The 25,689-nt window shown below is 42.5% G+C and overlaps 1 protein-coding gene across 12 annotated transcripts in view; it reads left to right on the forward strand.

Moving 5' to 3' along the window:
* Positions 1 to 25,689, forward strand: part of rsu1 (Ras suppressor protein 1) — a 104,750-nt gene that overhangs the window by 51,197 nt on the left and 27,864 nt on the right. For all 12 annotated transcript variants that reach the window (XR_009792832.1, XM_061805972.1, XM_061805980.1 and 9 more), the window contains 2 exons: positions 8,167 to 8,285; positions 10,532 to 10,614. Coding sequence is in view for 11 of the 12 variants with exons in the window: in XM_061805972.1 (XP_061661956.1) it covers positions 8,167 to 8,285; positions 10,532 to 10,614 (202 nt within the window). In the remaining variant the exon portion in view is untranslated. The remainder of the gene's footprint in view (positions 1 to 8,166; positions 8,286 to 10,531; positions 10,615 to 25,689) is intronic.

Here is a 25,689-nt window from a genome sequence, read left to right on the forward strand (position 1 = left end):
TGCTGCTTATATTTAGGGAGTTTGTGGTTAAGTTTAGCTATGTTAAAATAAAAATGAGCAGTTAATCTCAATCTCATTTACCTGCTCGGCGAGCGTTAGCAATGCTGCGTTCATGCTATCTTGAATTAGAATGTAAACACCGGTGAGAATGAAAGATGCAAATTCACGGGGCGAATAAAACTGCTTACAGTTCAAAAACGACTCTAAAAGAGGGCTGCAGTTTGTGCTGAGCTCTGTAATGTCCGTGGACCATTTCTCGTTGATATGAAAGCATATTCCACCATCTTTCGATTTCCGTGTTAGCTTCGAGACGCAGTCCGGACGATGAATGTGAAAGCCTGGGATTGTAATTTTGTACAACAACATTCACAATGTGCACAAACTTACTGGACTATTACACATACAAAGGTTTCAGGCACTCTGTAAGTGTAGTACAACATTTTGAACTGGGCACTCTATGATAAAAACCTTATTTCAGTGCCAACCCTTGTTGCTCAGACTAGGATCACCCATGTGCAGTCGGACCCTTCTGACAAGCCCATCCTTCTCAACAGCTGCCTCTATTACTTGACCCTACTGCCTTTAGTTCTTAGGTTGCTCATCGCCCTTTTCTAACACGTCAACAACCTTCAAATTTCTTGTTAGATCATTCCACCGTTGCCTAACTAACTAACAACTAGATTGAGAAGATATTCATTTTGCCATTGGCTCCAGAAATGTTCCATTGCCTCATGAAAGAATGTTCTCAAAGACGAATTGTCTAACCTTCTTGATGAGAGAGAGAGAGAGAGAGAGGAGAGAGAGAGAGAGAGAGAGAGAATGACTGAGAATGCTCCGGACTATACAAATATGTCATTCTCATACTTAATCCACACGACTTGCATGCGGGACATTCATTCGGTCACAGTGCCTTTCAGCAAGAAATATAGCCAGACGGTCAACATTAAATTTGTTCAAGGAATCACAGAATGTATTATTTCCACCAGTAGACTTCATTCCTTGATTCAATTTAATTTGTCGGATTGTGCCACATGTGGCAATGAAACACCTCAAGCCATTTATGAAGGAGTCTGTAGAGTGATCGTTCAACACTTCATTACAATGTGCAATCATCAGTTTGGTGAGGTGGTGGTCGTTTTGGATTATTGCTGGATGTTTGCATGACTGAGGAAGAGATGAGTGATATAGCCTTCCTCCCACCCTAACCACTCTTTCCTTGTTTATAAAGGCATCAAGTTTGTACAGCTGTTTGTGAGTTTGCAGTTCAATTTCTTTGCTCAGTAACTTCCAGTCCTCTTTCTAAGAATGGTTCTGTGTGGACCTAATTATGAAGCATTCAGCCTTTTCTCTGTCTTGTACTGTGGACTGGCCACTCATTTTACCATTGTTTATCTGTCTTTGAATGCATGAAATGGCTCTCATTGTAGTAAACCAGGAAGGAAATTTCATCAGTCGGTCTGCTGTACTTGCTTACTCTTTAATGTATGTTTTTAGTGTTTGAGCCTTTCTCACTTATGGGTCTCCAACTCATCATTCTGGAATAGTATCTGATGGAGACCCAATTACACCCTTCCATAAGAATGTGGGTCTGGTGAGCCAGTGAGATGAGAGTTTATTTCTGTTCGACCTCTGGACGTGTGATCTGTAGGGTTTTCAGCAGTTGAGATATATTTTCATTGACCAGGAGATGTAGGAAGATGGATCCTCTGAACCCTGTTGACCACAAATGTATGAAATCGCCTAGCCTGGTTATTAATGTATCCTAAAGCAACCATGGAGTCACTCCAGAAAAACTCCTCAATTTCTGAATTTCCAGGCTCCTCTTTCAGCATTTTCCTTTATGTCGCTGAACAAACAGCTGCCATTAATTCCAAACTAAGAATAGTTGTGATCTTTGTGGGAGACACATGAGACTTTGCCATTACCAAAGCACAGTGAATGTCTCTTGCGTCATATGTGTGTGTCATATATGAGCATTGACCATATGCATTTATGCTTGCATCAGAAAGGTGATGCAATTCTATTTTGATGATCCTTCCAAAGCCAAAGGGGCGGATAACAGTGTCTTTTGTTTAGGGCTTCAAAGTTCACAAAATCAGCCTTTCATTGCTCCCACTGTGGTCAAAGTTGTTCAGGAAGAGGGCCATCCCAACCTGAGGCCCTTTTGCACATTTCCTCAACAATTCTCTTTCCAGTAAGTGGGAATGGAGCGACGAGTCCTAAGGGATTGTACAAGGAGGCAACTGAGGGTAGAAGACCACGACGAGTTTCATGCTGGTTCTTGAGGCTGAAAATTAACAAGTCCTTTCTAATGATGAATCAATGAATGCGAGATTTATATCCTTTACCTAAGATACATGTTCTGATTCAGGAATACTTTCCATGACGACTTTGCTGTTTGACATGAATTTGTGCAAATGAAGACCACATTTCGTGGAGTTCATGTGCTTCTTGAGCAAGCTGAATAGCATTTGCTCCATTATCCATGCTTGTGAGTACGTCATCAAAATAAAAATTTAGCTATATAATCTGCGACCCCAGTGAGTCAATGTGTTGATATTCCTTAATCAAATGCTGGAATGCATAATTAGTACATCCGGGTGAGGATGTCGTGCCGAAGAGATGCACATTCATGCGATACCCTTGTTGATGTGCTCTATCGCCATCCTTCTACCATAAAAACCAAAACTAGTTTCAATTTCTTTTATGCACCTGGAATTTTAAGAGCATCCTTTCAATGCCTCGCATCAGGGTGTTGGCGTATTGTCGAAATCATGATAAAACACAACAGTCAGATTGTTTAAGTCTGGACCAGGGAGAAGGTGGTCATTGAGCCTAGTTCCCTTACATTTAGCAGAGCAATCAAACACTACTCGTACCTGTTTTGGCAAAAGTTTTTTTTCTGCAAGGAGAGTATCTTGTCTTTGTGGATTCTAATTACAAAAGAAAGGAAATTCTTTGCAAAGAGAGGAAAAGATACAAGTGTTAGGAGTTTTTCCCCCTTACCAAAGATCAGACTAAAACTCCTTTTGTTATATTAAAGTGAGAGAGACAGAAAGACATAACAAACCAAGAGTTATCTATGTCCAGCTGCATACACATGCAGCCAGAAGGAACGTCAGTTGAGGAACAACCTGATATACGTAAAACATAAATCTGCCAACACAGTTTCCCTCCTTTTGATTAATCCAACCTAATCAATCCACTACTACTGCTACGTCAGTAAATTCTACTGATCAAAACCCAAACATTAAAAAAGTTATTGAAACACCAAGAACTAAACCAAACAAGTTAACAAGAGCTAAACATCAATGACCTAAAAGAAAGTAAAAATTAACTAAATACAATATATTAATGAGCTAGAAGAAAGTAAATCAAAGGAAATATATATCTTTATAAAACTGAAACAGCAAATCATCGTGCATCAACATAACGTCACAGTCATCCAGAAATTCACACCGCCGGTTTAAGATAATCTCTCATCAGGGGGTTGTTGTGAAGTATTTACCAGATTCAGGATTAGGAACGTGAACAATGGTCGACATCATCCAGGCAGTCGAACCGAGGAAAGAGCTCATGAAAATGCCCATCAGAGACGGAATGGTGAAAACGTCCATCGTGAACAAAGGCTGTGTCAATCAGGCGTAAAACCAAAGATTTCACAAAAGGAAGTTAAAAAAAAGCACAAAATGAGACAGAGGACAAACAATACGATACAAGCATAAGAGCAAAGCGATGCAACCATGCTTACCATCCAAGTCCAGCCAACTAACCTGAATCAAGTAGGTCCTTGCATGCCATGACGTCACAAAGTTCCATTTGATCCTGCTAGCTGTGATGCCCATATCACCACCATTGTCACGATTGTAGGTGCAAGAGGTTTGGTTCAAAAGAGTACAAATACTGCCCGAGACCCGTTGTGCTTTTGGTTGTCACAGCAGACAAAACATATATTCAAAGAGATCATTCTATGGAATACCATTTGAAAAGACCAGAAACGATCCATGGATTTTGGTAATTAAACGGGATGGATGGTACCCAACCAAATACACACACCTGTGTCGTGATCACTTCATTTCAGGTAGGAATTTTTCTTAATTTCAAATTACAAAATATTTATAATGCCAAGTTGACTCAAAAAAGAAAATAAACCGTCTTTCGCAGGTTTAACGGAGGTTAATGTGTGGCAGCTATACGCTTCAGTGTACGGGGAGCTAACTCCCCGTCGTCTTTGTTTTCTCCCGATCATAGTTAATGAATGCGAGGTTGTGTAAAACCAAGGGGTCATTTATTTAGATATTGGTATTTGTATTGAAAAAATCTGAGTGGTGCCATCACTATGTGGGATTTATTCCTGATTGAGAACAGATCCAGCAACGAAGTATTCGTATGCGTCCAGACTTTTATACGCTTTCAAACTTTTCTGTGTAAATCTCGACAACTTACTCACCAGATACATGTGTGTATCCAGTTGGCCAAGACAAGCGGAAGCGAATTAACAGTACACTTTCTTATCAACGAAACCATCGACTTCGGCATCAAATATGGGTCCTCTGTGCCAAGTGTCTAATTTTTCCACGTACCTTCGTTTATTATCACCTTCTAAATGATTAACGGTATCAGACAAAGCCTGGATGTCATGCTCTAAGACGTATTTTCGTCTCAACAGAATTAACTTGCAACAATGTTTTGTTTGACCGGCAATATGGGGAGTCGTGTGATTTTATGACAGAGATGTACGACCTCTATACAAGATGGCAGGACAGCATCGAAGCAGAGCTGCATCCTTGTCATGGTGAAGAATTGGTTTGCCATCAGATTCTAAAAATTTTCGGTGGCGCCAGACGGCGCCAAAGTCATGGACTATGTCAAAAGCATAGAGGCAGTGTGTGTAAATGGTGATGGATTTTCCCTCCGCCAAGCGACAAACATCTGTCAGTGCCACCCACCAAAAATAAACATTCAAATTACAAAATGCAAAGAATAAAATATTGTTCATTTACCTTTGGCGTTGAGCAAAGGTTATTCAGTGACAACCTCCTCTTCGAAATGAGAGAGAGCCCTTTGGTAGGAGTCGCTGCTTATCAGAACTCCTTCTGCTCCAGTATCGTGCCAGTGGTAGAAGGGTTTTAGCCATATTCTTTGACAATGTCAGTCAACCACATGCCTTTTTCATATTTCCCGATTGTTTGCTTTGTTTTGAAGGACAAAACAACACTCGTCTTCTCACTGGCCATCAATATCTTAGGGCCCACAGTGAAAAAAGATAAATACATTTACAAAGAAGTTGTACTTAGTTGTTTATGTGTGCTCGCAAGCACGTGACAATGAATTCAGTGACAAATATACAAGAAGTTCATCATGGGTAAAGGTTGACATCCCTTGTAGCCAATGAAGGGATATGATGCCAGGTAGACGCTCCAGCTATAGTCAATGGGAGAGCAGCTCTATCGGGCCACGGAAACCAAGATACAGGAAGTGGATCGTAGTTAAAGATTGACATACCTCCTAGCCAATGTGATGCCAGGAAGATGCTATGTGCCACTTTTAAACCAAGATACAGCACAGGATGTTTTCGTTCGGTGGAATCCACTGCGCATTGTTTTCCTATAGTATTCTGAATTTCCTTAGTAACTAGAGACAAAATTATTCCGAGGAGGCTTTTCGTAACCTGAATTTTTCGTAAGTAGAGGTATGAGATCAGGTATCCTGAGATACTGCTCTTTCATTTTTTCCATTATCATTGATGTCATGTTCAAGAACACGAAGAGCGTCAACAGGTGTCATTGGTGGCAGCTCCTACACGGCAATCCAGTGACACAAGATTGTAGCACAGGGGGAGTCATGGTATGACACAGAAGGTCCCTCAATGCTCCACCTTAAATCAGTTTGAGCAGCATAAGCTTCTTCATCTCTTCCTGAAACGACCTGTCTTGGTCCCAAGGCTCTTGGGCAGTTAAACACAATAAGAAGACCAACATTGTAGTCCTGTAATGGAGGGCTTTTGTCAATCACCTTGGTTGGAGGAGTGCAACGTTTTGCTCTTTCACATGTAGGGATATGTTCACGGTTTACTGGAATACATTCCTTTGTGGAAACAAGAGGAAGGTTAATTCGTACTGTTGAATAAAACCCTCTCACGCAAAGCTCTGAAACTCTCTGACTTTGTATCAGGGTCTCTTTTCCCATTATGGTAGTTAATTTACCATTGTACTGGTACTTCGTCTGCACACATGGAGCGGCTAACTTCTTGGTCGATGAAAAGAGAATCGCTCGAGTGTCAACCAGAGCATGCACGAGTGTTTCTGCCTATGGATTATTCTTTGTTCGGGGCTTGTCCTTCTCTTGCTACAGTGAGTAAAAGTGCACTTGTTGACTCTGGCTTGTTTTTGAAGTTGTCAGGTCGATCAAGCAATCAAACCCTCATGACAGACCTTAAAAAACAGACCCAAAGTTATGTTTTTACTCGTGAGGAGAACGAAAGAGACTGTAACTGCACTCGCCTCCTCTCCTTTTATTACTTTAGGGAGTGTCCCTATTACACAAGCTTCTGGAGGGATGGAGCAATGCACACAATGCATTCCCAAATATTTGGAGGAGTCTCCAGCCATGAGTACGTCAGCAGACACCCATATCTTAACTTCTCAAGGCTGGGATTATGAGCAGGAACAATATGGTCTCTTCAGCATGGTAAACAATCTTGATTCGTATGCCATGTACTGTTATGTATGTAAATTAAGTCCTTACAGGATTGCATTAGATTATATGTCTAAAAGCAGGAAGCGCTATTATGTAAAATTACTCTTGCAAAAAATGTCACAAATTGGATGCACATGTAATTATACACTTTCTACCATCAAATAGAAGAGCATTTATTTGTTCTGTCTGTCTTCAGATGCTGCTGTACTGTACTTCCTTTGCTACAAGTTCAGTTGCTGCTTCTGCACGTTTAGCTGCTTACTTTGGAGCTTCTGTTATGACAGTTGGAGAGTGTACATAAGTGAGGTGGAGGATCCAAATTTTAAGGCCGCAATCATGACTAAGCAGCTCGTGAAGCCGTTGTCTCTCACTATCAAGATCAAAATCTTCCTCAATGTCTGATGGTCTTTCATGAGCAATTTTTAAGATTTCACTTGTCACTGCCTCACATGCATCAATATGTCGCCTTGTTTCTATTATTGCTAGGGAGTGATGTCTAACATAATTATTTACACTCAAAACCTCATCCTTTGCCTTTTCTCACAAGTCTACTAAAAATGAGAATTTACGTATTGACCTGCGTCCGGGCAAGGGAAACCGAGATCCAATATTTGTATTTGTTGTAGGCGTTATGGAGTGGTTCTTTGTCTGGTACCTCACCAAGCCTTTTTGCCATGGATTACTTTACCAGGGGCGTGAAGCCCAGACAACTTAGTTCCTCGGATCAAACTACAAACTCCTCCACCACGACAAGGTGTCAGCTACAGGAGGGATATTTTCAAGTGTATTTTTAACACACTAATTGAAAAATACACTGTGAAAAACAGACAAGGATATTATTGTGGGTTAATAAAAAGAAAATTGAAACAAAGTTGTAAACAATCTTTCAAATTCATATAGTTGGCTTGGTTTGGTTAGCAATGTATTTTTTTGTTTGTTGACATTTTCATTGTAGGTTTGCAAAAACACAAAATTGTTCTTAAAAATATTCTGATGGGAATGTAAATGCTGTAATCTGAATCTTTAATGAGCCATGTATCTTAAATAGATGACACTGATCTGATCACAGTGCATATGTCTGACGTTGCTCACAGTAGTCAAAGCTCATGGACATAGTGTGTTTGCTCAGACCTGAGGTGAGAGTTCAGAAGCAATTACTTAATTTACTTCCATTACTTCCAAAGTGTAACTGAATGGAGCTCACACATCACATGTGAAGCAGAGTGATAAGGCTCGTCACTTGCATGTCAATGTTGAGAGTGACTATAGCAGAAACTGAAGTGAGGCTTTGCTCATTACAGCTTCACCTCTCAAATTTGGGCCCTTGTTTGAACAGATGCAGCCATATTGTGTGATTTCTATAACTCGTTCTTTATTACTAAAGTCCAATGTGGATTGCTGTCCAATTCTATATACCTATGCTTTCTTGTATTAATGGTTAAAACAATTGCTGAATTTTGTGCACAGAATGAACCGCCTTTACAATTTGCCCAGAGGCTTTGGTTCTTTGCCAGCTCTTGAAGTTTTGGACCTCACCTACAATAACCTGACCCAAAATTCCTTGCCTGGAAATTTCTTCTATCTCAGTAAGTAAAATGAATGTACAAACACAAACATTCATGTCATTAGTTGATATTACTAGCTTTTTTAAAAATACTTTATATTGACATTCACTTTTTAGTTGACAGTGAACCATATCTAGTCACATATATTTCATAGTACGGACAGACTAGTGATTGAACAATAATGTGTATTGTTGTTGAGTGATATCATTGCTAGGCAGAATCACATCACATCCAAATTTCTTGTCAAACATTAAAGTGGGTATTATTCTTTTTCTATCATATACTGCTGCACCCCAGCATTAACAAACCTTTCCCAAATCAAGTTTGATTCTGGATTACATTTCCCAAAAAATTAACACATTTTATTTTGTCATGAATAAAAATGGCACTTATTGCTTGCAGTGCCCATCGAAGTCTGTGTTCTTCCCTCAAATTAGAGGCTTAAATAGGCAGTCCGAGCTAAGAACTGTCACTGGATCCATCTTCCTAGTCTATATTTCTAAGGTGCAAGAGCTTCTTATTTTCCTCACGAATTATCTCATTAGGCTTTGCCATAGTGTGTCATCTTGAAAGATCTAAAACACCAACGCCAATCATGTTTTCCCTCACAACAGCTATCACCCTCTTCAGTCTTCCTCTCGCTCTTTTGCCTGCCAGCTCATTCCTCATCATCCTTCTACCAATATGCAGTATTACTTGGTTTAAAGCAGGGGTTCCGTTTCAAACCATACCCATGTTAAGTGAAGTCCGTGTAGCAGAATGGTAATTTTTTTTACAGTGCATGATTTTTTTGTTTTTTTTAATTTACAGGACTGTATTTTGTAAGTCTTTTTTCCCCATTTAGTTTTTTTTGTTTGTAGTGTTTTTTTCATTTTTAATATGTTTTAAGGCTGTAAAATTCCTAACCAAACACTTAAAATTTTCTCAGACAGACATTCACATACCTTACATTTCCCTGGTTTAAATAGTCTCAAAGTTCAAACCTTCATAGTTAAAAAAAAAAAAAAAGACACTACTATACCCTAGAACAGGGGTCGGGAACGACTGAGAGAGCCATAAATGCCAAATATATTTAAATGTAGTTTCAAAAGAGCCATACAGTATTTTAAAAACTAAGTACAGGTGTATTTGGTCATTTATGTAAGACCAACACTTTTAGAGTACAATAAGTCTCAGAATTATTTAAAATAACATTGTTAGGCTGTTGCTAACCATTGATGACAAAAGTACTTCTTACCATGAATGACTTCTGGTGCTACATGATTTTGCTGATGGCTTAATGATGGGGTCTGTTTCATACGTCGTTAGATCAAGCTCTGTGCAGGCCTTGAGACTCCCATCCATTATTCGTGAACGTAATTCAATTTGATTTGCCATCATTACGGTATGATGGTGAACAGTTCTTGCCGACAAACGCATGTCTTTCATTCGTTTGATTATTTTGTCTTTATGCAAAGTTATCAAAATGTTTATTGGCAGCATCAAGTATGAGTGCTTTTGCATACTCCCCAACTCTGAAATTAGACACACAGTAGAACCGTCTGTCTCCACAAAGGCTGACCTTTTGTTGAAAATTAAGTACTCATCTTTTTTTTTCCTTTGAGTCACCTTTGTCAAAAGCGTTTGCATAAATTGTTGTTCCGACCTGATCGGCGTTTGACCTTTCTGCGCTTGCGCACATCGACTGCCACACTAAACTACGGCAACACCACTAGGACATCTGCGTCATTTGCATTGCCTGCACGACAGAAATCACATGTACAGTATGTCGTTATGATTGGCTCTGCAAGCCATATGCAACCATCAAAAGAGCCAGGTATGGCTCACGAGCTATAGATACCCGACCCCTGCTTTATATTGAAAACAAAGGTCAACACCTGTTTGAGGCCAAAACATTTGAGAAATAAATGTCGAAATGTCAATTCACCCATTGTCTTTTGCTTAAACGCCCGGATAAGTGTACAGAAACATTTTTTGGAAAAATAATGAAATTGACCACGTTATCATGGCGACAAATACGGAGAATTGGAATGTTCCTCACGTAGACTCACAAGACACAAAAACAACTTGATGTGAAATGAATCTGCCCCCAACCCCAACAGTAAGAATAGAAAGGCTGGAGATATAGTTCTAGATGAGTCACTCGAAGAGCTGAAGCTCAAGCCTAAATTCCACGACAGTTTTAAGCCATTTATGAACAATTATATTTTGTAAGACAAAACTTCATTTACAATGACACACAACTAACAGTGATGCTTTTATTGCAGCAACTCTTCGTGCTCTGTATCTGAGTGATAATGACTTTGAAATCCTGCCATCTGACATTGGAAAGATGACGAAGCTGCAAATAGTAAGTTAATGAGTAAATAAATGCTGAAAGAACACTGAGCGAAGTGATTGAACTCGACTAAATTGTCTGGCAGTGTGTGATTGTGCAACTACACCACTATAACAGATAAACAGATAAATATCCATATGCAATACTTTATTTCTATGAAGCTATGCCGGTGCTTTTATTTTCAAATGATCCTTTGTATAACATTCTGAGAAAATCACAAAGCCACGTGATCTTATTTTCAGAACAATGGTCATTGGGGCCTAACACATTGGTGACCTCTGATATACACATGCTGTGAAATATATCTAAAATAATATATACAGGATATTTTCTGTCTTCTACAGGACTGTTCAAAATAATAACAGTCCAATGTGATTAATCAGATTAGTTACCAGTAGGTGCAGTAGATTCTCAGAAATGAACAAGACCCAACATTCATGATATACACACTCTTAAGGCTGTACAAATGGGCTACAGGAAGTCTTCAGTCTTCGACCAAGATCAGTTCCTACACCGGTGACAAAACTTGAATTTGCGCGTAAGTCGGATTTCACCATTAAAGTCCAAATTTATGAAGACAGCTGGGATTGCCTCCAGCACTCCCGTGACCCTTGTGAGGATAAGTGGCTCAAAAATGGGTGGGTGTTGGCACTTCATATGAAATACTAAAACACATTCAAATTATAAAAGCAAGATTCTGTACTTACCATGACTGCAAGAGCTGGATGGTGAAGAAGGATGGGGAGGCTGTGCTTAGTTATTCCTAAGGCATGTGCAGGGAGCCCTTGCTAGCGGTAAATTCCTCCTCAGCGTCCTTGCTTTTCTGCTCTTTCACAGTTAAGTAAAATACGCTGTGCCTTTTCCATAAATGAACATTAGGCTGTTATTAAGCGTACGTTGATTCTGATCCTCGATCCATAACGTAAGTAATCTTTCCATCTCAGAAACGATCGAAGAACGTTGATTTTGTGATTGCTGTATCCCTCATCGGGGAGAAACCCTTCACGTGTGCTTAGCATTGCTTACAAAATAGCTTTCTTGTTTTGGGCCATAATGTGGAAAAAGGTGGCCGAAAAGGCACATATACTCCCAGCACACAGATAAGCAATATGAATTGGCTAAACAGAAACACTATTGTGCAGTGGACAAAATGGCGGCCAAGACACGGGCATCATAATGTCGAAATGTAGATCGAGGACATTTGAACCCAAGGACTCCCTATTTGTTGAAACGTGTTTTAAAAAAATAGCAGTGGCATTTAATCAATAAGGTTGTCAATTTTGTGAAAAAATGGTACAAATCAGGTAGCCCTGATTTAAGTCTACTGACACGTAAAGAATGATTTTTAGTATGTTTTTAATGAAAGAAAAAAAAAAAAGGCAGCCAGAATGGACCCATTGTTTTTTTCACCACACATCATGATGTTGTTGTATGTGTATTTTAGCATTTCCTGCCATGAAAATCCTTTCAAGGCATTTGTGTTGGAAAAAAACCAGGAAGTGGTGTTTTTTGCAATAGCGGGATCAAGTGTTTATGTTGGTTTTTATACCTATTGCACCGGCGAAGAATTACTTGTTTTTTTCATCATGTTAGCCAAAATACCAGCTCGTCGTATTGCTGGATTTTACTCGAACACTTGGGAGAATTGATTCACTCATCACACTTTTCCAAAACACCCACTTCGTCGTGAAAAATGCATTGCACAGGTGAAAATAACGAGAGCTTTGTGGGTTTTTAAATGACAGGTTGGCGTGTATCGAGTTTATGCACGTGACCATTTTCATGGCGCCATATGGCCGGTCAAACAGAGCTGCTTGACATTGTTGGAGACATTGAACCGGAGGAGAATATTTACAATGCCCAAGACCTGTTGTGCTCTTGGTTGTCACAACAGATGAGACAGATATTCAAAGAGATCATTCTATAGCATATCAACTGAAAAGACCACAAAAGATCGATGTATTTCGGCAATTAATCGTGATGGCTGGTGCCCAACCAAAGACACACGCCTGTGTAGCAATCACTTAATTTCAGGGAGGAATTATTCTTCTCAATCTCAAATTATCAAGAATTATTTATAACACCAAATTGACTCATTTGAGAACAATGGTTCAGAGTATGTATGTGTGCGTGTGGCTGCAATGCACTTCCACGTACTGAAGAGTCGACTCCCTGTCCTCTTCCCCCAATCATAGTTAATGAATGCGTTTTGTGTAAAACCAGGGTTAATTTATTTAAATATTTGTATTTGTGGTGAATACTAGCTCAAAAGATCGATGGATTTCGGCAAAGGTTAACATGTAGCCGAATACGCTTCCGCGTTCACGAGCCATCAACCCGTCGTCTTTTTTTTTTTTTCAATCATAGTTATTGAATCCGAGTCTGTGTAAAACCAGGAGTAATTTATTTAAATCTTGGTATTTGTATTAAATACCATCTGAAAAGATCGATGGATTTCGGCAAAGGTTAACGTGTAGCCGAGTACGCGTTCACAAGCCATCTCCCTGTTGAGGACAGATCCAGCAACGAAGTATTTCAATGCTTCTAGACATTTATACGCTTTCAAACTTTTCTGTGTAAATTTTGACCACTTACCAGATACATGTGTATATCCAGTTGTCCAAGACAAGCGGAAGCGAATTACATTCCAATTTCTTATCGCCGAAAACATCGACTCCGGCATTAAATTTGGGTCCTCTATGCCAAGTGACTCATTTTTCCACATTGGGCGTCATCCTATAAGACATATTTTCGTTTCGTCTCAATGGACTGAGCATTCAACAATGCTTTGTTTGACCAGCAAAATGGCCAGTAACGTAATGTCGGTGAAAAAAATAGTTGTGGGGGACTAATCTGTCTCACAGTTTATAGCACGTTACGTGTGAATTTAGAATAAATCCCCTTAGTCAAACCGGCAGCATATAACAAAGCACTTGTATTGCGTTTGAGAATTTAATCACACACACAATACAACACAGAACAATAAGATAGAAGTACAAAGATAGTGTAACACGAGCTAACTAGCTAACTAGACATATAGTTATCAAACTCGAACAACTTCTCATAAAGCAGCAATAATAAAAAGTTCAGTCCGCGTCCGACGATGTAATCCTTTTCTCAGAACGTAACAAAGGATGCGCATCATATCGGTAGTGTCTGTTTACTTGTTCGTTAGCAGCAGGATAAATAAAAAACTCCATTGGTGTCTGACGAGGTAATCCTTCTCTCAGAAAGTGACAAAAAAATCTGTCATATCGGTAGTGTCCGTTTACTTGTTCATGAGCAGGAGGATGAATAAAAAGCTCTGTCGGCGTCCGATGACGTAATCCTTCTCTCAGAACGTAACAAAAGAGCCATGTCGTAATAACTTCATAAAGTACGTAAATCAGGGGTGCTCAATGTGTCGATGTGCCCGGGCTGGGGTTGTTGTTATCTGCCAGCCTTGTTGTTGTTTGCCGGGTGTCGTTTTGTTCCGCTGGCGTTAGCCTCGATGCCGAGGTGGATCGGGCGGGGAGGTGGTTTGGCCGTGTGCGTGGAGGAGAAAGAATTGGATGGGTCAGCCAGTGATCAGCGCCAGGACTATCAAAAACAGTCTGGAGTTACCTATAAGTAATGTGACAGTGGGAACGTAATCTATAGCGCTCGTGCGCCTACGTGACCAAAGTCATGTGACTGGCCATATTGACAGTCGGCACGGAAATATGTCGTATAGCACGACGCCCAGAGTTTTGTCCGATACCGTTAAACATTTAGAAGGTGATAATAAACAAAGGTATGTGGAAAAATGAGAGACACTTGGCATAGAAGACCCATATTTAATGCCGAAGTCGATGTTTTCCCCGATAAGAAAGTGGACTTTCAACGCGCTTCCGCTTGTCTTGGACAACTGGATAAACATGTATCTGGTGAGTAAGTCATCGAGATTTACACGGAAGAGTTTGAAAGCGTAGAAAAGTCTAGACACATCCAAATACTTGGTTGCTGGATCTGTTCTCAATCAAGAATAAATCCCACATAGTGATGGAGCCACCCAGATTTTTTCATTACAAATACCAATATTTAAATAAATGACCCCTGATTTTACACAAACTCGCATTCATTAAATGTGATTGGGAAAAAAAAAGACAGCGAGTCGGCTCCTCCGTACACAAAGTGTGTTGCAGCCACACGTTAAACTTTGGTAAACTTCTCCCTGACAGACTATATATATATATATATATTTGCATTGTTGTCAAATAAATCCAATGTGTATTTTAAAAAAGAAAATAAACCACTGGGATAGGCTTCAGCCCCTGTACACGGAAGCGTGTTGCAACCATACGTTAACCTATGTAAACATCACTTTGTGGTTTTTCTTTTTTTAAATACGCATTGGACTCATTTGAGAACAATGCATATTAAAAAAAGAAAAAAAAAACATCTGTCAGGGAGACTTTTGCCAAAGTTTAACATGTGGCCACAACACGCTTCTGGGTATGTTGGGAACGATTACGTCTTTTTTTTTTTTTTTTTTATGCATTGTTCTCAAATGAGCCAACTTGGCATTATAAATACTTCTTGGGAATTTGAGATTGAGAAGAATAAATACTGCCTGAGATAAAGTGATCGCTACAGTCATGTATATTTGGTTGGGCACCATCTAACATGTTTAATTAATGAAATCCATCGATCTTTTCTCACCTTTTCAGCTGGTATCGCATAGAAAGATCTCTTTGAATATCTGTCTCATCCGTTGCAGCAAACAACAGTACAAGAAGTGTCGTGCATTGTGTATTTTCTGCTCTGGTTCAATGTCCCCACACTGTCGAGCAGCTCTTTTTGATAGGCAATATGGCGACGTGAAAATGGTGACGCCAGGTACACAAGCTCGATTGACAAGAATCCCCCTCAAAGTCCCTCTGTTAAAAAAGGCATATCCAGAAAAGGTTGCAATTTTCCAAATAACAAATCAACTGGCCTGAAGAGAAATTGGGGAATATTTTGTGGAATGATGGGAGTAAAATTGTTCTTTTTGGATCCAGGGGCAACAGACTGTTTGTGAGAAGACCCCAAACGCTGAATTAAAGCCACAGTATACAGTGAAGACGGTGAAGCATGGTGATGCAAGCATCATGATATGACAATATTTCTCCGATGGTGTTGGACCTTTTTATCGCATACCATGGATGTTGCCTTTTGCTGAAAAAGACATGCCCTTCAAACACACTAGTTGTGGTTCCAAATCAAGTGGGCAGTCCAATCTCCGGACCTTAATCCAATCGAGAACTTGTGCTGTTTCTGAAGCAAAAGCAAGAAATGTAAATGAATTGTGAAATGATGTTAATGAATCTTGAAGTGGAATAACAGCTGTGACAGATGTGGAAAAAGTTATGAAAAACAGTGGTCATACAACTAAATATTAATTTAGTGATTCAAAGGATTGGTAAATTCTAGAAACAAAAAGTTTGCACAAAATAGTTTTTGAGTTTGCCCCTCCTCGAACCATCACCTGATCGTGGTGTAGGGGTTTGTGTGTTCTGATGGTCCTCGGAGCTAAGTTGTCTGGGGCTTCATGCCCTTGGTAGGGTCACCAATGGCAAAAACGTCCTCGGTGAGGGACCAGACAAAGTACGACTCCAAATCTCTATGACGAGTGCAAATATTGGATCTCGGTTTCCCTTATCCGAACACAGGTCACAGGGGACCCCTCTGCAGCCAGGCCGGAAGGTGGGGCTCGAAGTCGAGTACCTGGTGGCCAGGCCGGCACCCATGGGGCTTGGCCAGGCACAGCCCAAAAGGGATAACATGAGTACCCCTTCCCATGGGCTCACCACCTGTGAGAGAGGCCCTAGGGGTCGGGTGCAATGTGACCTGGGCGGTGACCAAAGGCGGGGACATTGGCGATCCGATCCCCAGCTACAGGAACTAGCTCGAGGAACATGGAATGTCACCTCTTTGGCAAGGAACGAGCCCGAGTCGGTGTACGAGGTTAAGAAATTCCAACAAGATATAGTCAGACTCACCTCTACGCACTGTTTGGGCTCTGGTACCCCTCCTCTTGAGATGGGTTGGACCACTCAGGAGTTGCCCACTGTGAGAGACACCAAGCAAGTGTGGGTATACTTATTCCCTCCCGGCTCTGGGCCTGTAAATCGGGATTCACCTCCATGGATCAGCCTCCCTTCCCCTTCAGGTAGGAGGACGGGTCCTAACTGTTGTTTGTGCCTATGCACCTTACAGCAGTTCAGAATACCCGCCCTTTTTGAAGTCTTTAGGGGGAGTGCTGAAGAGTGCTCCCTCTGGCGACTCCATCTTTATGCTGGGGAACTTAAATGCCCACGTGGACAATGACACTGAGACCTGGAAGGGCGTGATTGGGAAGAACCCCCCCGATCAGAACCAGAGTAGTGTTCTGTTACTGGACTTTTGTGCTCATCACAGATTGTCCATAACAAACAGCATGTTCAGGCACCAGGGTATCCACATGTGCACCTGGCACCAGGACACCCGCAGTATGATGATTAACTTTGTGGTTGTGTCATCAGAGTTGCAACTGCATATCTTCACTCAGGTGAAGAGAGGGGCGCAGCTGTCATCTGATCACCACCTGGTGGTGAGTTGGTTCAGATGGTGGGGTAAGATGCCGGTCTGACGTGGCAGGGCCAAATATATTATGAAGTTCTGCTGGGAACGGCTGTCAGAAGGAATTTCAACTCCTGCCTCCAAAAGAGCTTTGCTCTTGAGTCCAAGTGGACGATGTTCCGCGCCTCCTTTGCTGAGGCGGCCGACCAGATGTGTGCCAGTAAGGTGGTCGGAGCCTGTCGTGATGGCAACCCCTGAACACGTTGGTCGGCACAAACGGTGAGGGATGCTGTCAAGTTGAAGAAGGAGTCTTATCAGTCATTTTTGGCCAGTGAGACTCCCGAGGCAGCTGATAGGTACCGGCTGGCCAAGCAGAATGCAGCTCTGGTGATTACTGAGGCAAAAATCCAGCTGTGGGAGGAGTTTGGTGAGGCCACAGAGAACCACTGCTTCGAGGAAATTCTGGTACGCCGTCAACACTGTGTATAGTGGGGATGAGGCAATGCTGACCTCAACTCGGGATGTTGTGAGTTGGTGGGGAGAATACTTCGAAGACCTCCTCAATTCCACCAACATGCCTTCCCATGAGGAAGCCTAGTCTGGGTTCTCTGAGGCAGGCTCTTCTATCTCTGGGGTTGAGGTCATCGAGATGGTTAAAAATCTCCTTGGTGGCAGGGTGTGTACCAACAATAGGGGGATCACACTCTTCAGCCTTTCTGGTCAGGTCCATTCAAGGGTACTGGAGATGAGGGTCTGTCGAATTTCAGATTCAGGAGGAGCAATGGGATTTTTGTCCTGGTCGTGCAACCGTGGACCAGCTCTAGACCCTTCACAGGGTCCTCGTGAGTGCATGGGAGTTCGCCCAACCAGTCTACATGTGTTTTGTGGACTTGGAGAAGGAGTTCAATTCTCTCCCTCAGGGAGTCTTATGGGGGGTTCTTTGGAAGTATGGGGTACCAAAGCCCCTGATATGGGCTGTTTGGTCCCTGTACAACCGCTGTCAGAATTTGGTCCGCATTGGCGGCAATAAGTCAGATTCATTTCCTATGAGAGTTGGACTCCGCCAAGGCTGCCCTTTGTGACCAATTTTATTCCCAACTTTTATGGACAATCTCTAGTCAAAGCCGAGGTGGAGGGTGTGTCCGGTTTGGTGGCCTCAACATCACATCTCTGCTCTTTGCAAATAATGTAGTTCTGTTGGCTTTATCATGCCATGATCTCCAACTCTCACTGGAGCGGTTCCCAGTCCAGTGTGAAGCAGCTGGGATGAGAGTCATCACCTTCAAATCTGAGACAATGGTCCCCAGTCGGAAAACAGAGATGGTCAGAAGGAGCTATATTGTGTCTTTCTGGATCTTGAGAAAGCCGACGGCAGAGTACCATGTAAGGAACTGTGGTACTGCATGCGTGCGTGCGTCTGGGTTGGCAGAGAAATATGTTATGTACAGGACATGAGGGCAGCAAAACAGTGTAAGGTGTGCCGCAGGTGTGGAGATGGGAGTTCATCAGGGATCAGCTCTAAGACTCTTCCTGTGTGGGGTGGTAATGGATAGGCTGACAGATGAGGTTAGACTGGAATCCCCTTGGACCATGATGTTCGCAGATGACATTGTGATCTGCAGTGAAAGCAGGGAGCAGGTGGAGGTACATTTAAAAAGATGGAGATATGCACCGGAAAGTAGAGGAATGAAGATTAGCTGAAGTAAAACAGAACATATGTGCGTGAAGGAGATGGGTGGAGTGGCAACGGTGAGGCTAGAGGGAGAGGAAATAGCGAGGGTGGACAACTTCACATAATCGGGTTCAACAATCCAGAGCAATGGTGAGTGTTATCAGGAAGTGAAGAAACTGGTCCAAGCAGGTTCGAACAGGCGGAAGGTGGCTGGTTTGTTATGTGACAGAATAGTCCCTGCTACCATGAAGGGCAAAGTTTATAAAACAGAGGTGAGGCCAGCCATCATGTACGAATTAGAGACAAAAAACAAAAAAGAGGGTACTTTTGGCATGCTGGAAACATGATGCAGCAGGACACGCAAAAATGCAAGACATTTTGGACTTTTAGGTGAGTATCATGGAGAGTTCAACAAGAAAAGTTTATGATGAAGCTTTTAAAGGTCAATTCTTACCCCTATAAACATTCTAAAATAGATATTGAAATGAAAAATACATATAACATTATTCACTTCAATATCCATACAAAAAAATAAATGTGAGTGGAGAGCGCGTCATCCATACGCAAAGTTGCGGAAGTGTCATTTGACATCCACGTCGTTGCCATATTGGCATACGCAAAGTTGCGGAAGTGTCATTTGACATCCACGTCGTTGCCATATTGGCTGCATCTACTGTCCGTGACGTCACCCCGGACAATCGCCATTGAAAACATGCTGTGGCCCCTACTATGGGACACACCACTTCAGACACGAAAACTTTTTCCGAAGAAGAGAACATCTTACAATCGAGTGAAGTGTCCGGGGCAATATTACCCTGTTTCGTGCCATATTTAGATGATATGCGGATTACTTCTAACGACAGACTCCAAGACAGTATGTATGAGCCAGCCCAGCCGAAGCCATGCTCGTCTGTGAGGCACGGCATGGCTGGCGAGCCCGACACAGAAGCCGTCGGACGCGCATATCAACACATTTAAGCACCCCTGTCATACGTACGCGGATCTTTTATTACGTTATGAGAAACTGATTACATGGTCGCCCCCAAACTTTTTTTTTATTTTTTTTTTTATTTATTTAGTAGCTGTATACACACCTACCTGTCATTTGGAACCCACGAAGCTCTCGTCCTTTGCACCTGTGCAATAAATTTTTCACGGTGAACCGGGTCTCTTGGAAACTTATGAAAGGTAAATCCATCCTCCCTAGTGTTCAAGGAATATCCAACAATGCAACGAGCACTTTGGCTATCACGAAGGAACAACGAGCTATCTTCCCGCAGGTAAAGCGAATAGAAACAAACGAGTCCGCTTGAGTGTGCCACTCCCTCCAACGTCACTTCTTAATTGTCGAAAACAAATCCCTCGAGAGGATTTTCATGGCAGGAGTTACAAAAAGCCACATACGTCAAAATCATGTTTTGTGGCAAAAAAAACAGATGGGTCCATACCGGCTGCCGTTTTGTCATTAATAACATAGTAAAAATCATCCATTTCGTGACACTTGACCTTTAAGTTGAAAGCCATTCAGGAGGGAAATTGGGCTGCTGCACAGAAGCTTGGCATCAACGAATCAATGGTGAGGCAACAAACTCTTTTTGAGGTCATAAGAGCAGATGGCCCGAACTTGAAAGTGTTCGTAAGAACTGAGTGAACACACAGAGAGAAGATGGCCGAGGTTTATCCACTGTGCACATCCGACTAAAAGTGAAACAAATCGCCAGTGAAATGTGTGTTGAGGGTTTTCAAGGTGGACCCTCTTGGTGTTTTCGCTTCATGAGAAGAAAATGCTTGTGCATCAGGGCACGAACGACTGTTTGTCAACAACTCACTCCTGTCTATGAAGAAAAAGTTGAAAAACTTCGGAAATTCGTTGTAACAAGAATAGCTGACATTTCCATTGGAACATATGGCATCATAACTATGGATGAAGTGCCTTGAAAGTTCGACCTACCTCTAACTTGAACACAGAACAAGACTGGGACTGCATTCATTATGGTGAAAACAACTGGCCATAAAGAATGCACTTCACGTGTGTTTTAAGCTGCACCGCTTCCGAAAAAAAGCTTCTGCCAATGGTTATTTTTAAGCGTATTACTATGCCAAAAGTAAAATTCCCGAAAGGCATAGTCATGGAAGTTGACAAAAATACTGGATGTTGGAAAACTTAATGACTGACAGAGTGTTAAAATGGCTGACAGAGTGTTAAAATGGGTGGTCGGGAGGATTATTTTTTTTTGTCCCAAAAAAATGCTGCTTGTTTTGGACAGTATGAGGGCCCACATAACAAATTCTGTGAAAACAGTCATCAAGAGATTAAACTCCATACCAGCTGTGATTCCTGGAAGTACAACAAAGTTTTAGCAGCCACTGGACATCAGCGTGAATCGTGCTTTTGAAGTGGCAGTCCGAGGTGAGTGGGAGCCTTGGTTGAACAGCGACGAGAAATCTTTCACAAAAACTGTTCACGTTAAGATCGGACTTCTCTCAGGTATGCTGGTGGATTTTAAATGCGTGGAGCGGTGTGACGTTATCCACCAGCATAAACATATTTAGAAAGACTCGACTGCAACTAAAGGAGAACACAACAACTTGAGTGGTAACTGTGCCTCGAGATGAAAATGATGAGGTCGACAGAGACCAGAACGCTCTGTGATGTCGACTTATGAGGCTCTTCAATTCTGATACTAAACACAGGACTTCACTGGATTTAGTGAAGAGGAGGATAAATAAAAACAGACTTTCCCATTGTGTTTGAGTCATTTTACTGCTGTATTTCAGCCAAACAAGGTATGTGAATAAATAGATTGATTGATTGATTGATTGTCCTTCTGTAAAATAAGATCATGATGGAGGCTGGGGGTCTCACTCTTTTCAGTGTCTGCTGTTGAGCCTTTTTAGAAAGTTCTGTGGTGTTAGTGGTCCAGCACAGATTTTTGGAGATGTGTGCACCCAGGAATTTGGTGCTGCTCACCCGCGCTACTGCAACACCATTGATGGTGAGTGGAGGATGCTAATTGTGCCCTCTCCTGAAGTTCACTATAATCTCCTTTTTCTTCAACACATTCGGGTGGAGTTTGTTGTCGTTGCACCACATTGCCAGGTGGCTCACCTCACTCCTGTTGCTTGTCTTATCGTTGTTGACAAGGCCCACCATAGTCATGCCATCTGCAAACTTGATGAAGAGATTAGAGTTGGATATGGATGTGCAGTCGTGGGTCAGCAGAGTGAAGAGGAGGGGGTACAACTAACATCCTTGTGAGTCCTTGTGTTTAGCATGATGGTTTGGGAGGTGTTACTGCTGGTCAGAACTACCTGGGGTGTCCCCGTCAGGAAGTCCAACAGCAAGTTGTACAGGGAGGTTTTGAGTCCCAGTTGGTTTAGTTTGAGGATGAGCTGCTGGAGGTTGATGGGGTTGAATGCTGAGCTTAACTTGATCAACAGCATTCTGATGTGTGACTCTGTGATCACCAGGTGGGTGAAGACTGAGTGGAGAGAGCATCATCGGTCAAGCGGTTGGACCAGTATGCAAACTGGTAGGGGTCCAGCGTGGGGCTAAATTCGATGTGTTCTACTAGTCACTCAAAGCACTTCATAATGATCGGACTGAGTACTACTTGGCGGTAGTCATTGTAGCAGGGGCAAGATGACTTCTTTGGGACCGGGATGATTGAGGTGGCTTCAAGGCAGGCCAGAAGGGCGGCTGTTGAAGGTATCTGTGAGGACATCTGTGAACTCATTCATACAGTCTCTTAGGGCCATGAATGTCATCCAGTCCGGAGTCCTTTGAGTGCTCGCTGCAAGCTATCTAGAGAGCAACAGCACGCTGTTGTTGGGGGGCAAAGGAATCTTCTATGCTGGGGTACTGTTTTCTGCCTCAAACCAAGCAAAGTGATTGAGCTAATCCGGCAGCGAAGAGGAGTTGTCGCAGGTGTCCGGTAGTATTGATACGACACCACACCTTCTTTGTGTCTCGACTGCTGCTGAAGCGGTCAGCAATCCTCCTGGAGTGCTGCCTTTTAGCTTCTCTGATTTCACTTGGCATGTTTTCTCTGACTGTCCTAAGGCTCGCCTCGTTCCCAGCTCTGAAGGCAGCATTCTGGGCCATCAGGAGCGTGTGGAATTCCGCTGTCATCCAAGGCTTCTGATTGGCCCTGATGGAACTGGTTCTTGAGACTATAACGTCATCCATCTACTTCCAAATGTAGGCAGTGACTGTCTCGGTGTACTCCTGGACTTCTGTGATGATGTTATGGTTCTCTGCCTGTCTGAACATGTTCTAGTCTGTGATGGCAAAACAGTTCTCGAGTACTTCTGATGACCCCTCTGGCCACACCTGCATCATCTTCTTTGCTGGCTTTGTCACCTTAACCAGCGGTCTGTATTCGGGCACTATCATGACAGTAGTGTGGTCTGAGGTCCTGAGGTGGTGGAGGGGCAGGGCTTTGTAGGATCCTTTGTGAGTTGTGTCAGCATTCTCCAAGATGTTGGTTGTCTCCTCTTGTGGGAAGCTTAACATCTCCATTAAGTTGTGGAAATATGGTTTTGGGGTTGACTTTAAAATCGCAGCCAGGATGAGGAAGGCATCGGGGTGCAATGTCTGGTGCTCACTGATGAGCCGGTGAAGTTCGTACAGTGCCCCACCACCTGAAAGCTTGTCTCACGGCCCGCCGCCGAGCTTGCTCGTCACACTCCGCGTCATTGCCGTCCGAAGAACCATCCGGTGCTCCCAGCCCGGAGCTCCTGGGAGCCTTTTTTTACATGCACTTATGTCGTGTGTAGGCCTCCGAGTAGTCTGACTCCGCGGCATTCCGCCCGAAGAACCATGCGAGTATTCAACATTAATTACAGCCACTGGTTCAAATCTGTATGGAAGTATTCCCGTCTTCCCGATCAACCGATACTGTATAATATGAATATTTCTTTATCAGATAAGGATAAATCCGAGAAATCAGCGCTGGGCATAATGGTGTTCCATCTAATCAAGCCTTTGTTGCGGCAGGGTACACGTCACATACGCCCACGTAGATCATGTGACTCGCGAAAATGGCAGCGCCCCTGAAAATTCGTCATTGTCGATAAAAATCTTCTCAAAACACTATTAAATGACAGAGGATTTAACATCACATTGTCAAAATTAGGTACATATTACATGACCTATTGATACACTGTTCATGCAAAGCACTGGATTTCCCCTTTACGTGTGTGAAGCTTTTGGCAAAATCAGTTCAAAAGTTGACTAACGATGCAAAATTAGAACTTCAAAGCTGCTTTGACTGCACAGACTGGAGTGTCTTTGAAAATTCAGTGCACAGCCTTAATGAATTTATGGATATTGTTACCGCGTATGTCAGGTTCTGTGAGGAAGAGTGTGTACCCCAATTTTTTTTTTCGCACGTTCAATATCAACAAGGCGTGGTTTACAGCCAGACATAGGCAACTCCACCAGGCTAATAATAGCATATCGTAGTGCGGACAGGGCCGTCTAATTCGCATTAGAAAACAGCTGACAAAATAAATGAACATAGCAAAGAGGCAGTGTGCAGCTCAACTGGAAAAACATCTCGGCGCTAATGACTCAAAATTAGTTTTGCACGGATTACAATCGCTCATTAATTACAAGCGACGTTCCCCCAGTAGAAAACAAGTGCGGACAAGCCAGCTTTTACTCCAGATCCAAAATAAACACTTCCACAACACGACCCCACCGAGCCGCACCACCTTCCACTCCACCGTTTAACATCCATGAAAATGACGTTAGACAGAGCTTCAAACAACAAAAAAAATCAACAAAGCGCCAGGCCCAGACCTAGTACCCCCATCCTGCCTCAAAGTCTGTGCAGACCAACTTGCTCCTGTCTTCACAAAGAAGACATCTCCCGGTGGATCTACAACTTCCTGTCAGGCAGGACACAGCAGGTGAGGCTGGGGGACACCACCTCATCCATATGCACGATCAGCATGGGAGCACCCCAAGGTTGTGTCATCTCCCCTCTGCTCTTCTCGCTCTACACAAACGACTGCACCTTGAAGCAACCGACTGTCAAACTCCTGAAGTTTGCAGATGGCACCACAGTCATCGGCCTCATCAAAGACGGCGACGAGTCTGTGTATTGACAGGAAGTGGCGTGACTGGAGCTTTGGTCTGATCAACACAACCTGGCGTTGAACACTGTAAAGGCTGTCGAAATGATTATGGACTTTAGGAGGCATCCTTCACCACAGCTACCCCTGACGCTGTCTAACTGTCTGTGTCAATCGTCGAGACCTTCAAGTTCTTGGGAATTACAGTCTCAGAGGACCTGAAGTAGAAGACTTAACATCAACTCCATCCTCAAAACCCAGCAAAGCTACATCTTGCAACTTCTGACGAAGCACGGGCTGTCACAAGAGTCTGAGACAGTTCTACAATCGTCATCCAATCAGTACTGTGTACCTTCATCACAGTCTAGTTTGGGGCTGCCATAAAAAATGACAAACTGACTGCAACGGACAATCAAAACTACTGAACGGATTTTCGGCACCTATCTACCCACTATTGAAGACTTGCACACAACTTGAACTAGATCCAGAGCGGGCAGGATCTTTCAGACCCTCCACATCCTGGCCATCAGCTCTTCCAGCTCCTTCTGTCAGGAAAGCCTTTACCGGTCAATGCAAGTCAAAACTAGCAGGCATTCGAACATTTTTTTTTTTCTCTCTGGCAATTAAGTCATTAAATTCTTGGATCAGCGAGGCTACTATTTTCTGCCTTGTGCCATTGTTAGGACACACCCTCACATCCTGCTGGTCCAGTTAGTATTGGGTAAAGTATTAATGGGTAAAGGAACTCTATACAAGCTTAACACAATGTGGGA

Source organism: Syngnathoides biaculeatus, chromosome 19 (genome assembly GCF_019802595.1).
Source record: "Syngnathoides biaculeatus isolate LvHL_M chromosome 19, ASM1980259v1, whole genome shotgun sequence".
In the NCBI taxonomy this organism is placed as follows: Eukaryota; Metazoa; Chordata; class Actinopteri; order Syngnathiformes; family Syngnathidae; genus Syngnathoides; species Syngnathoides biaculeatus.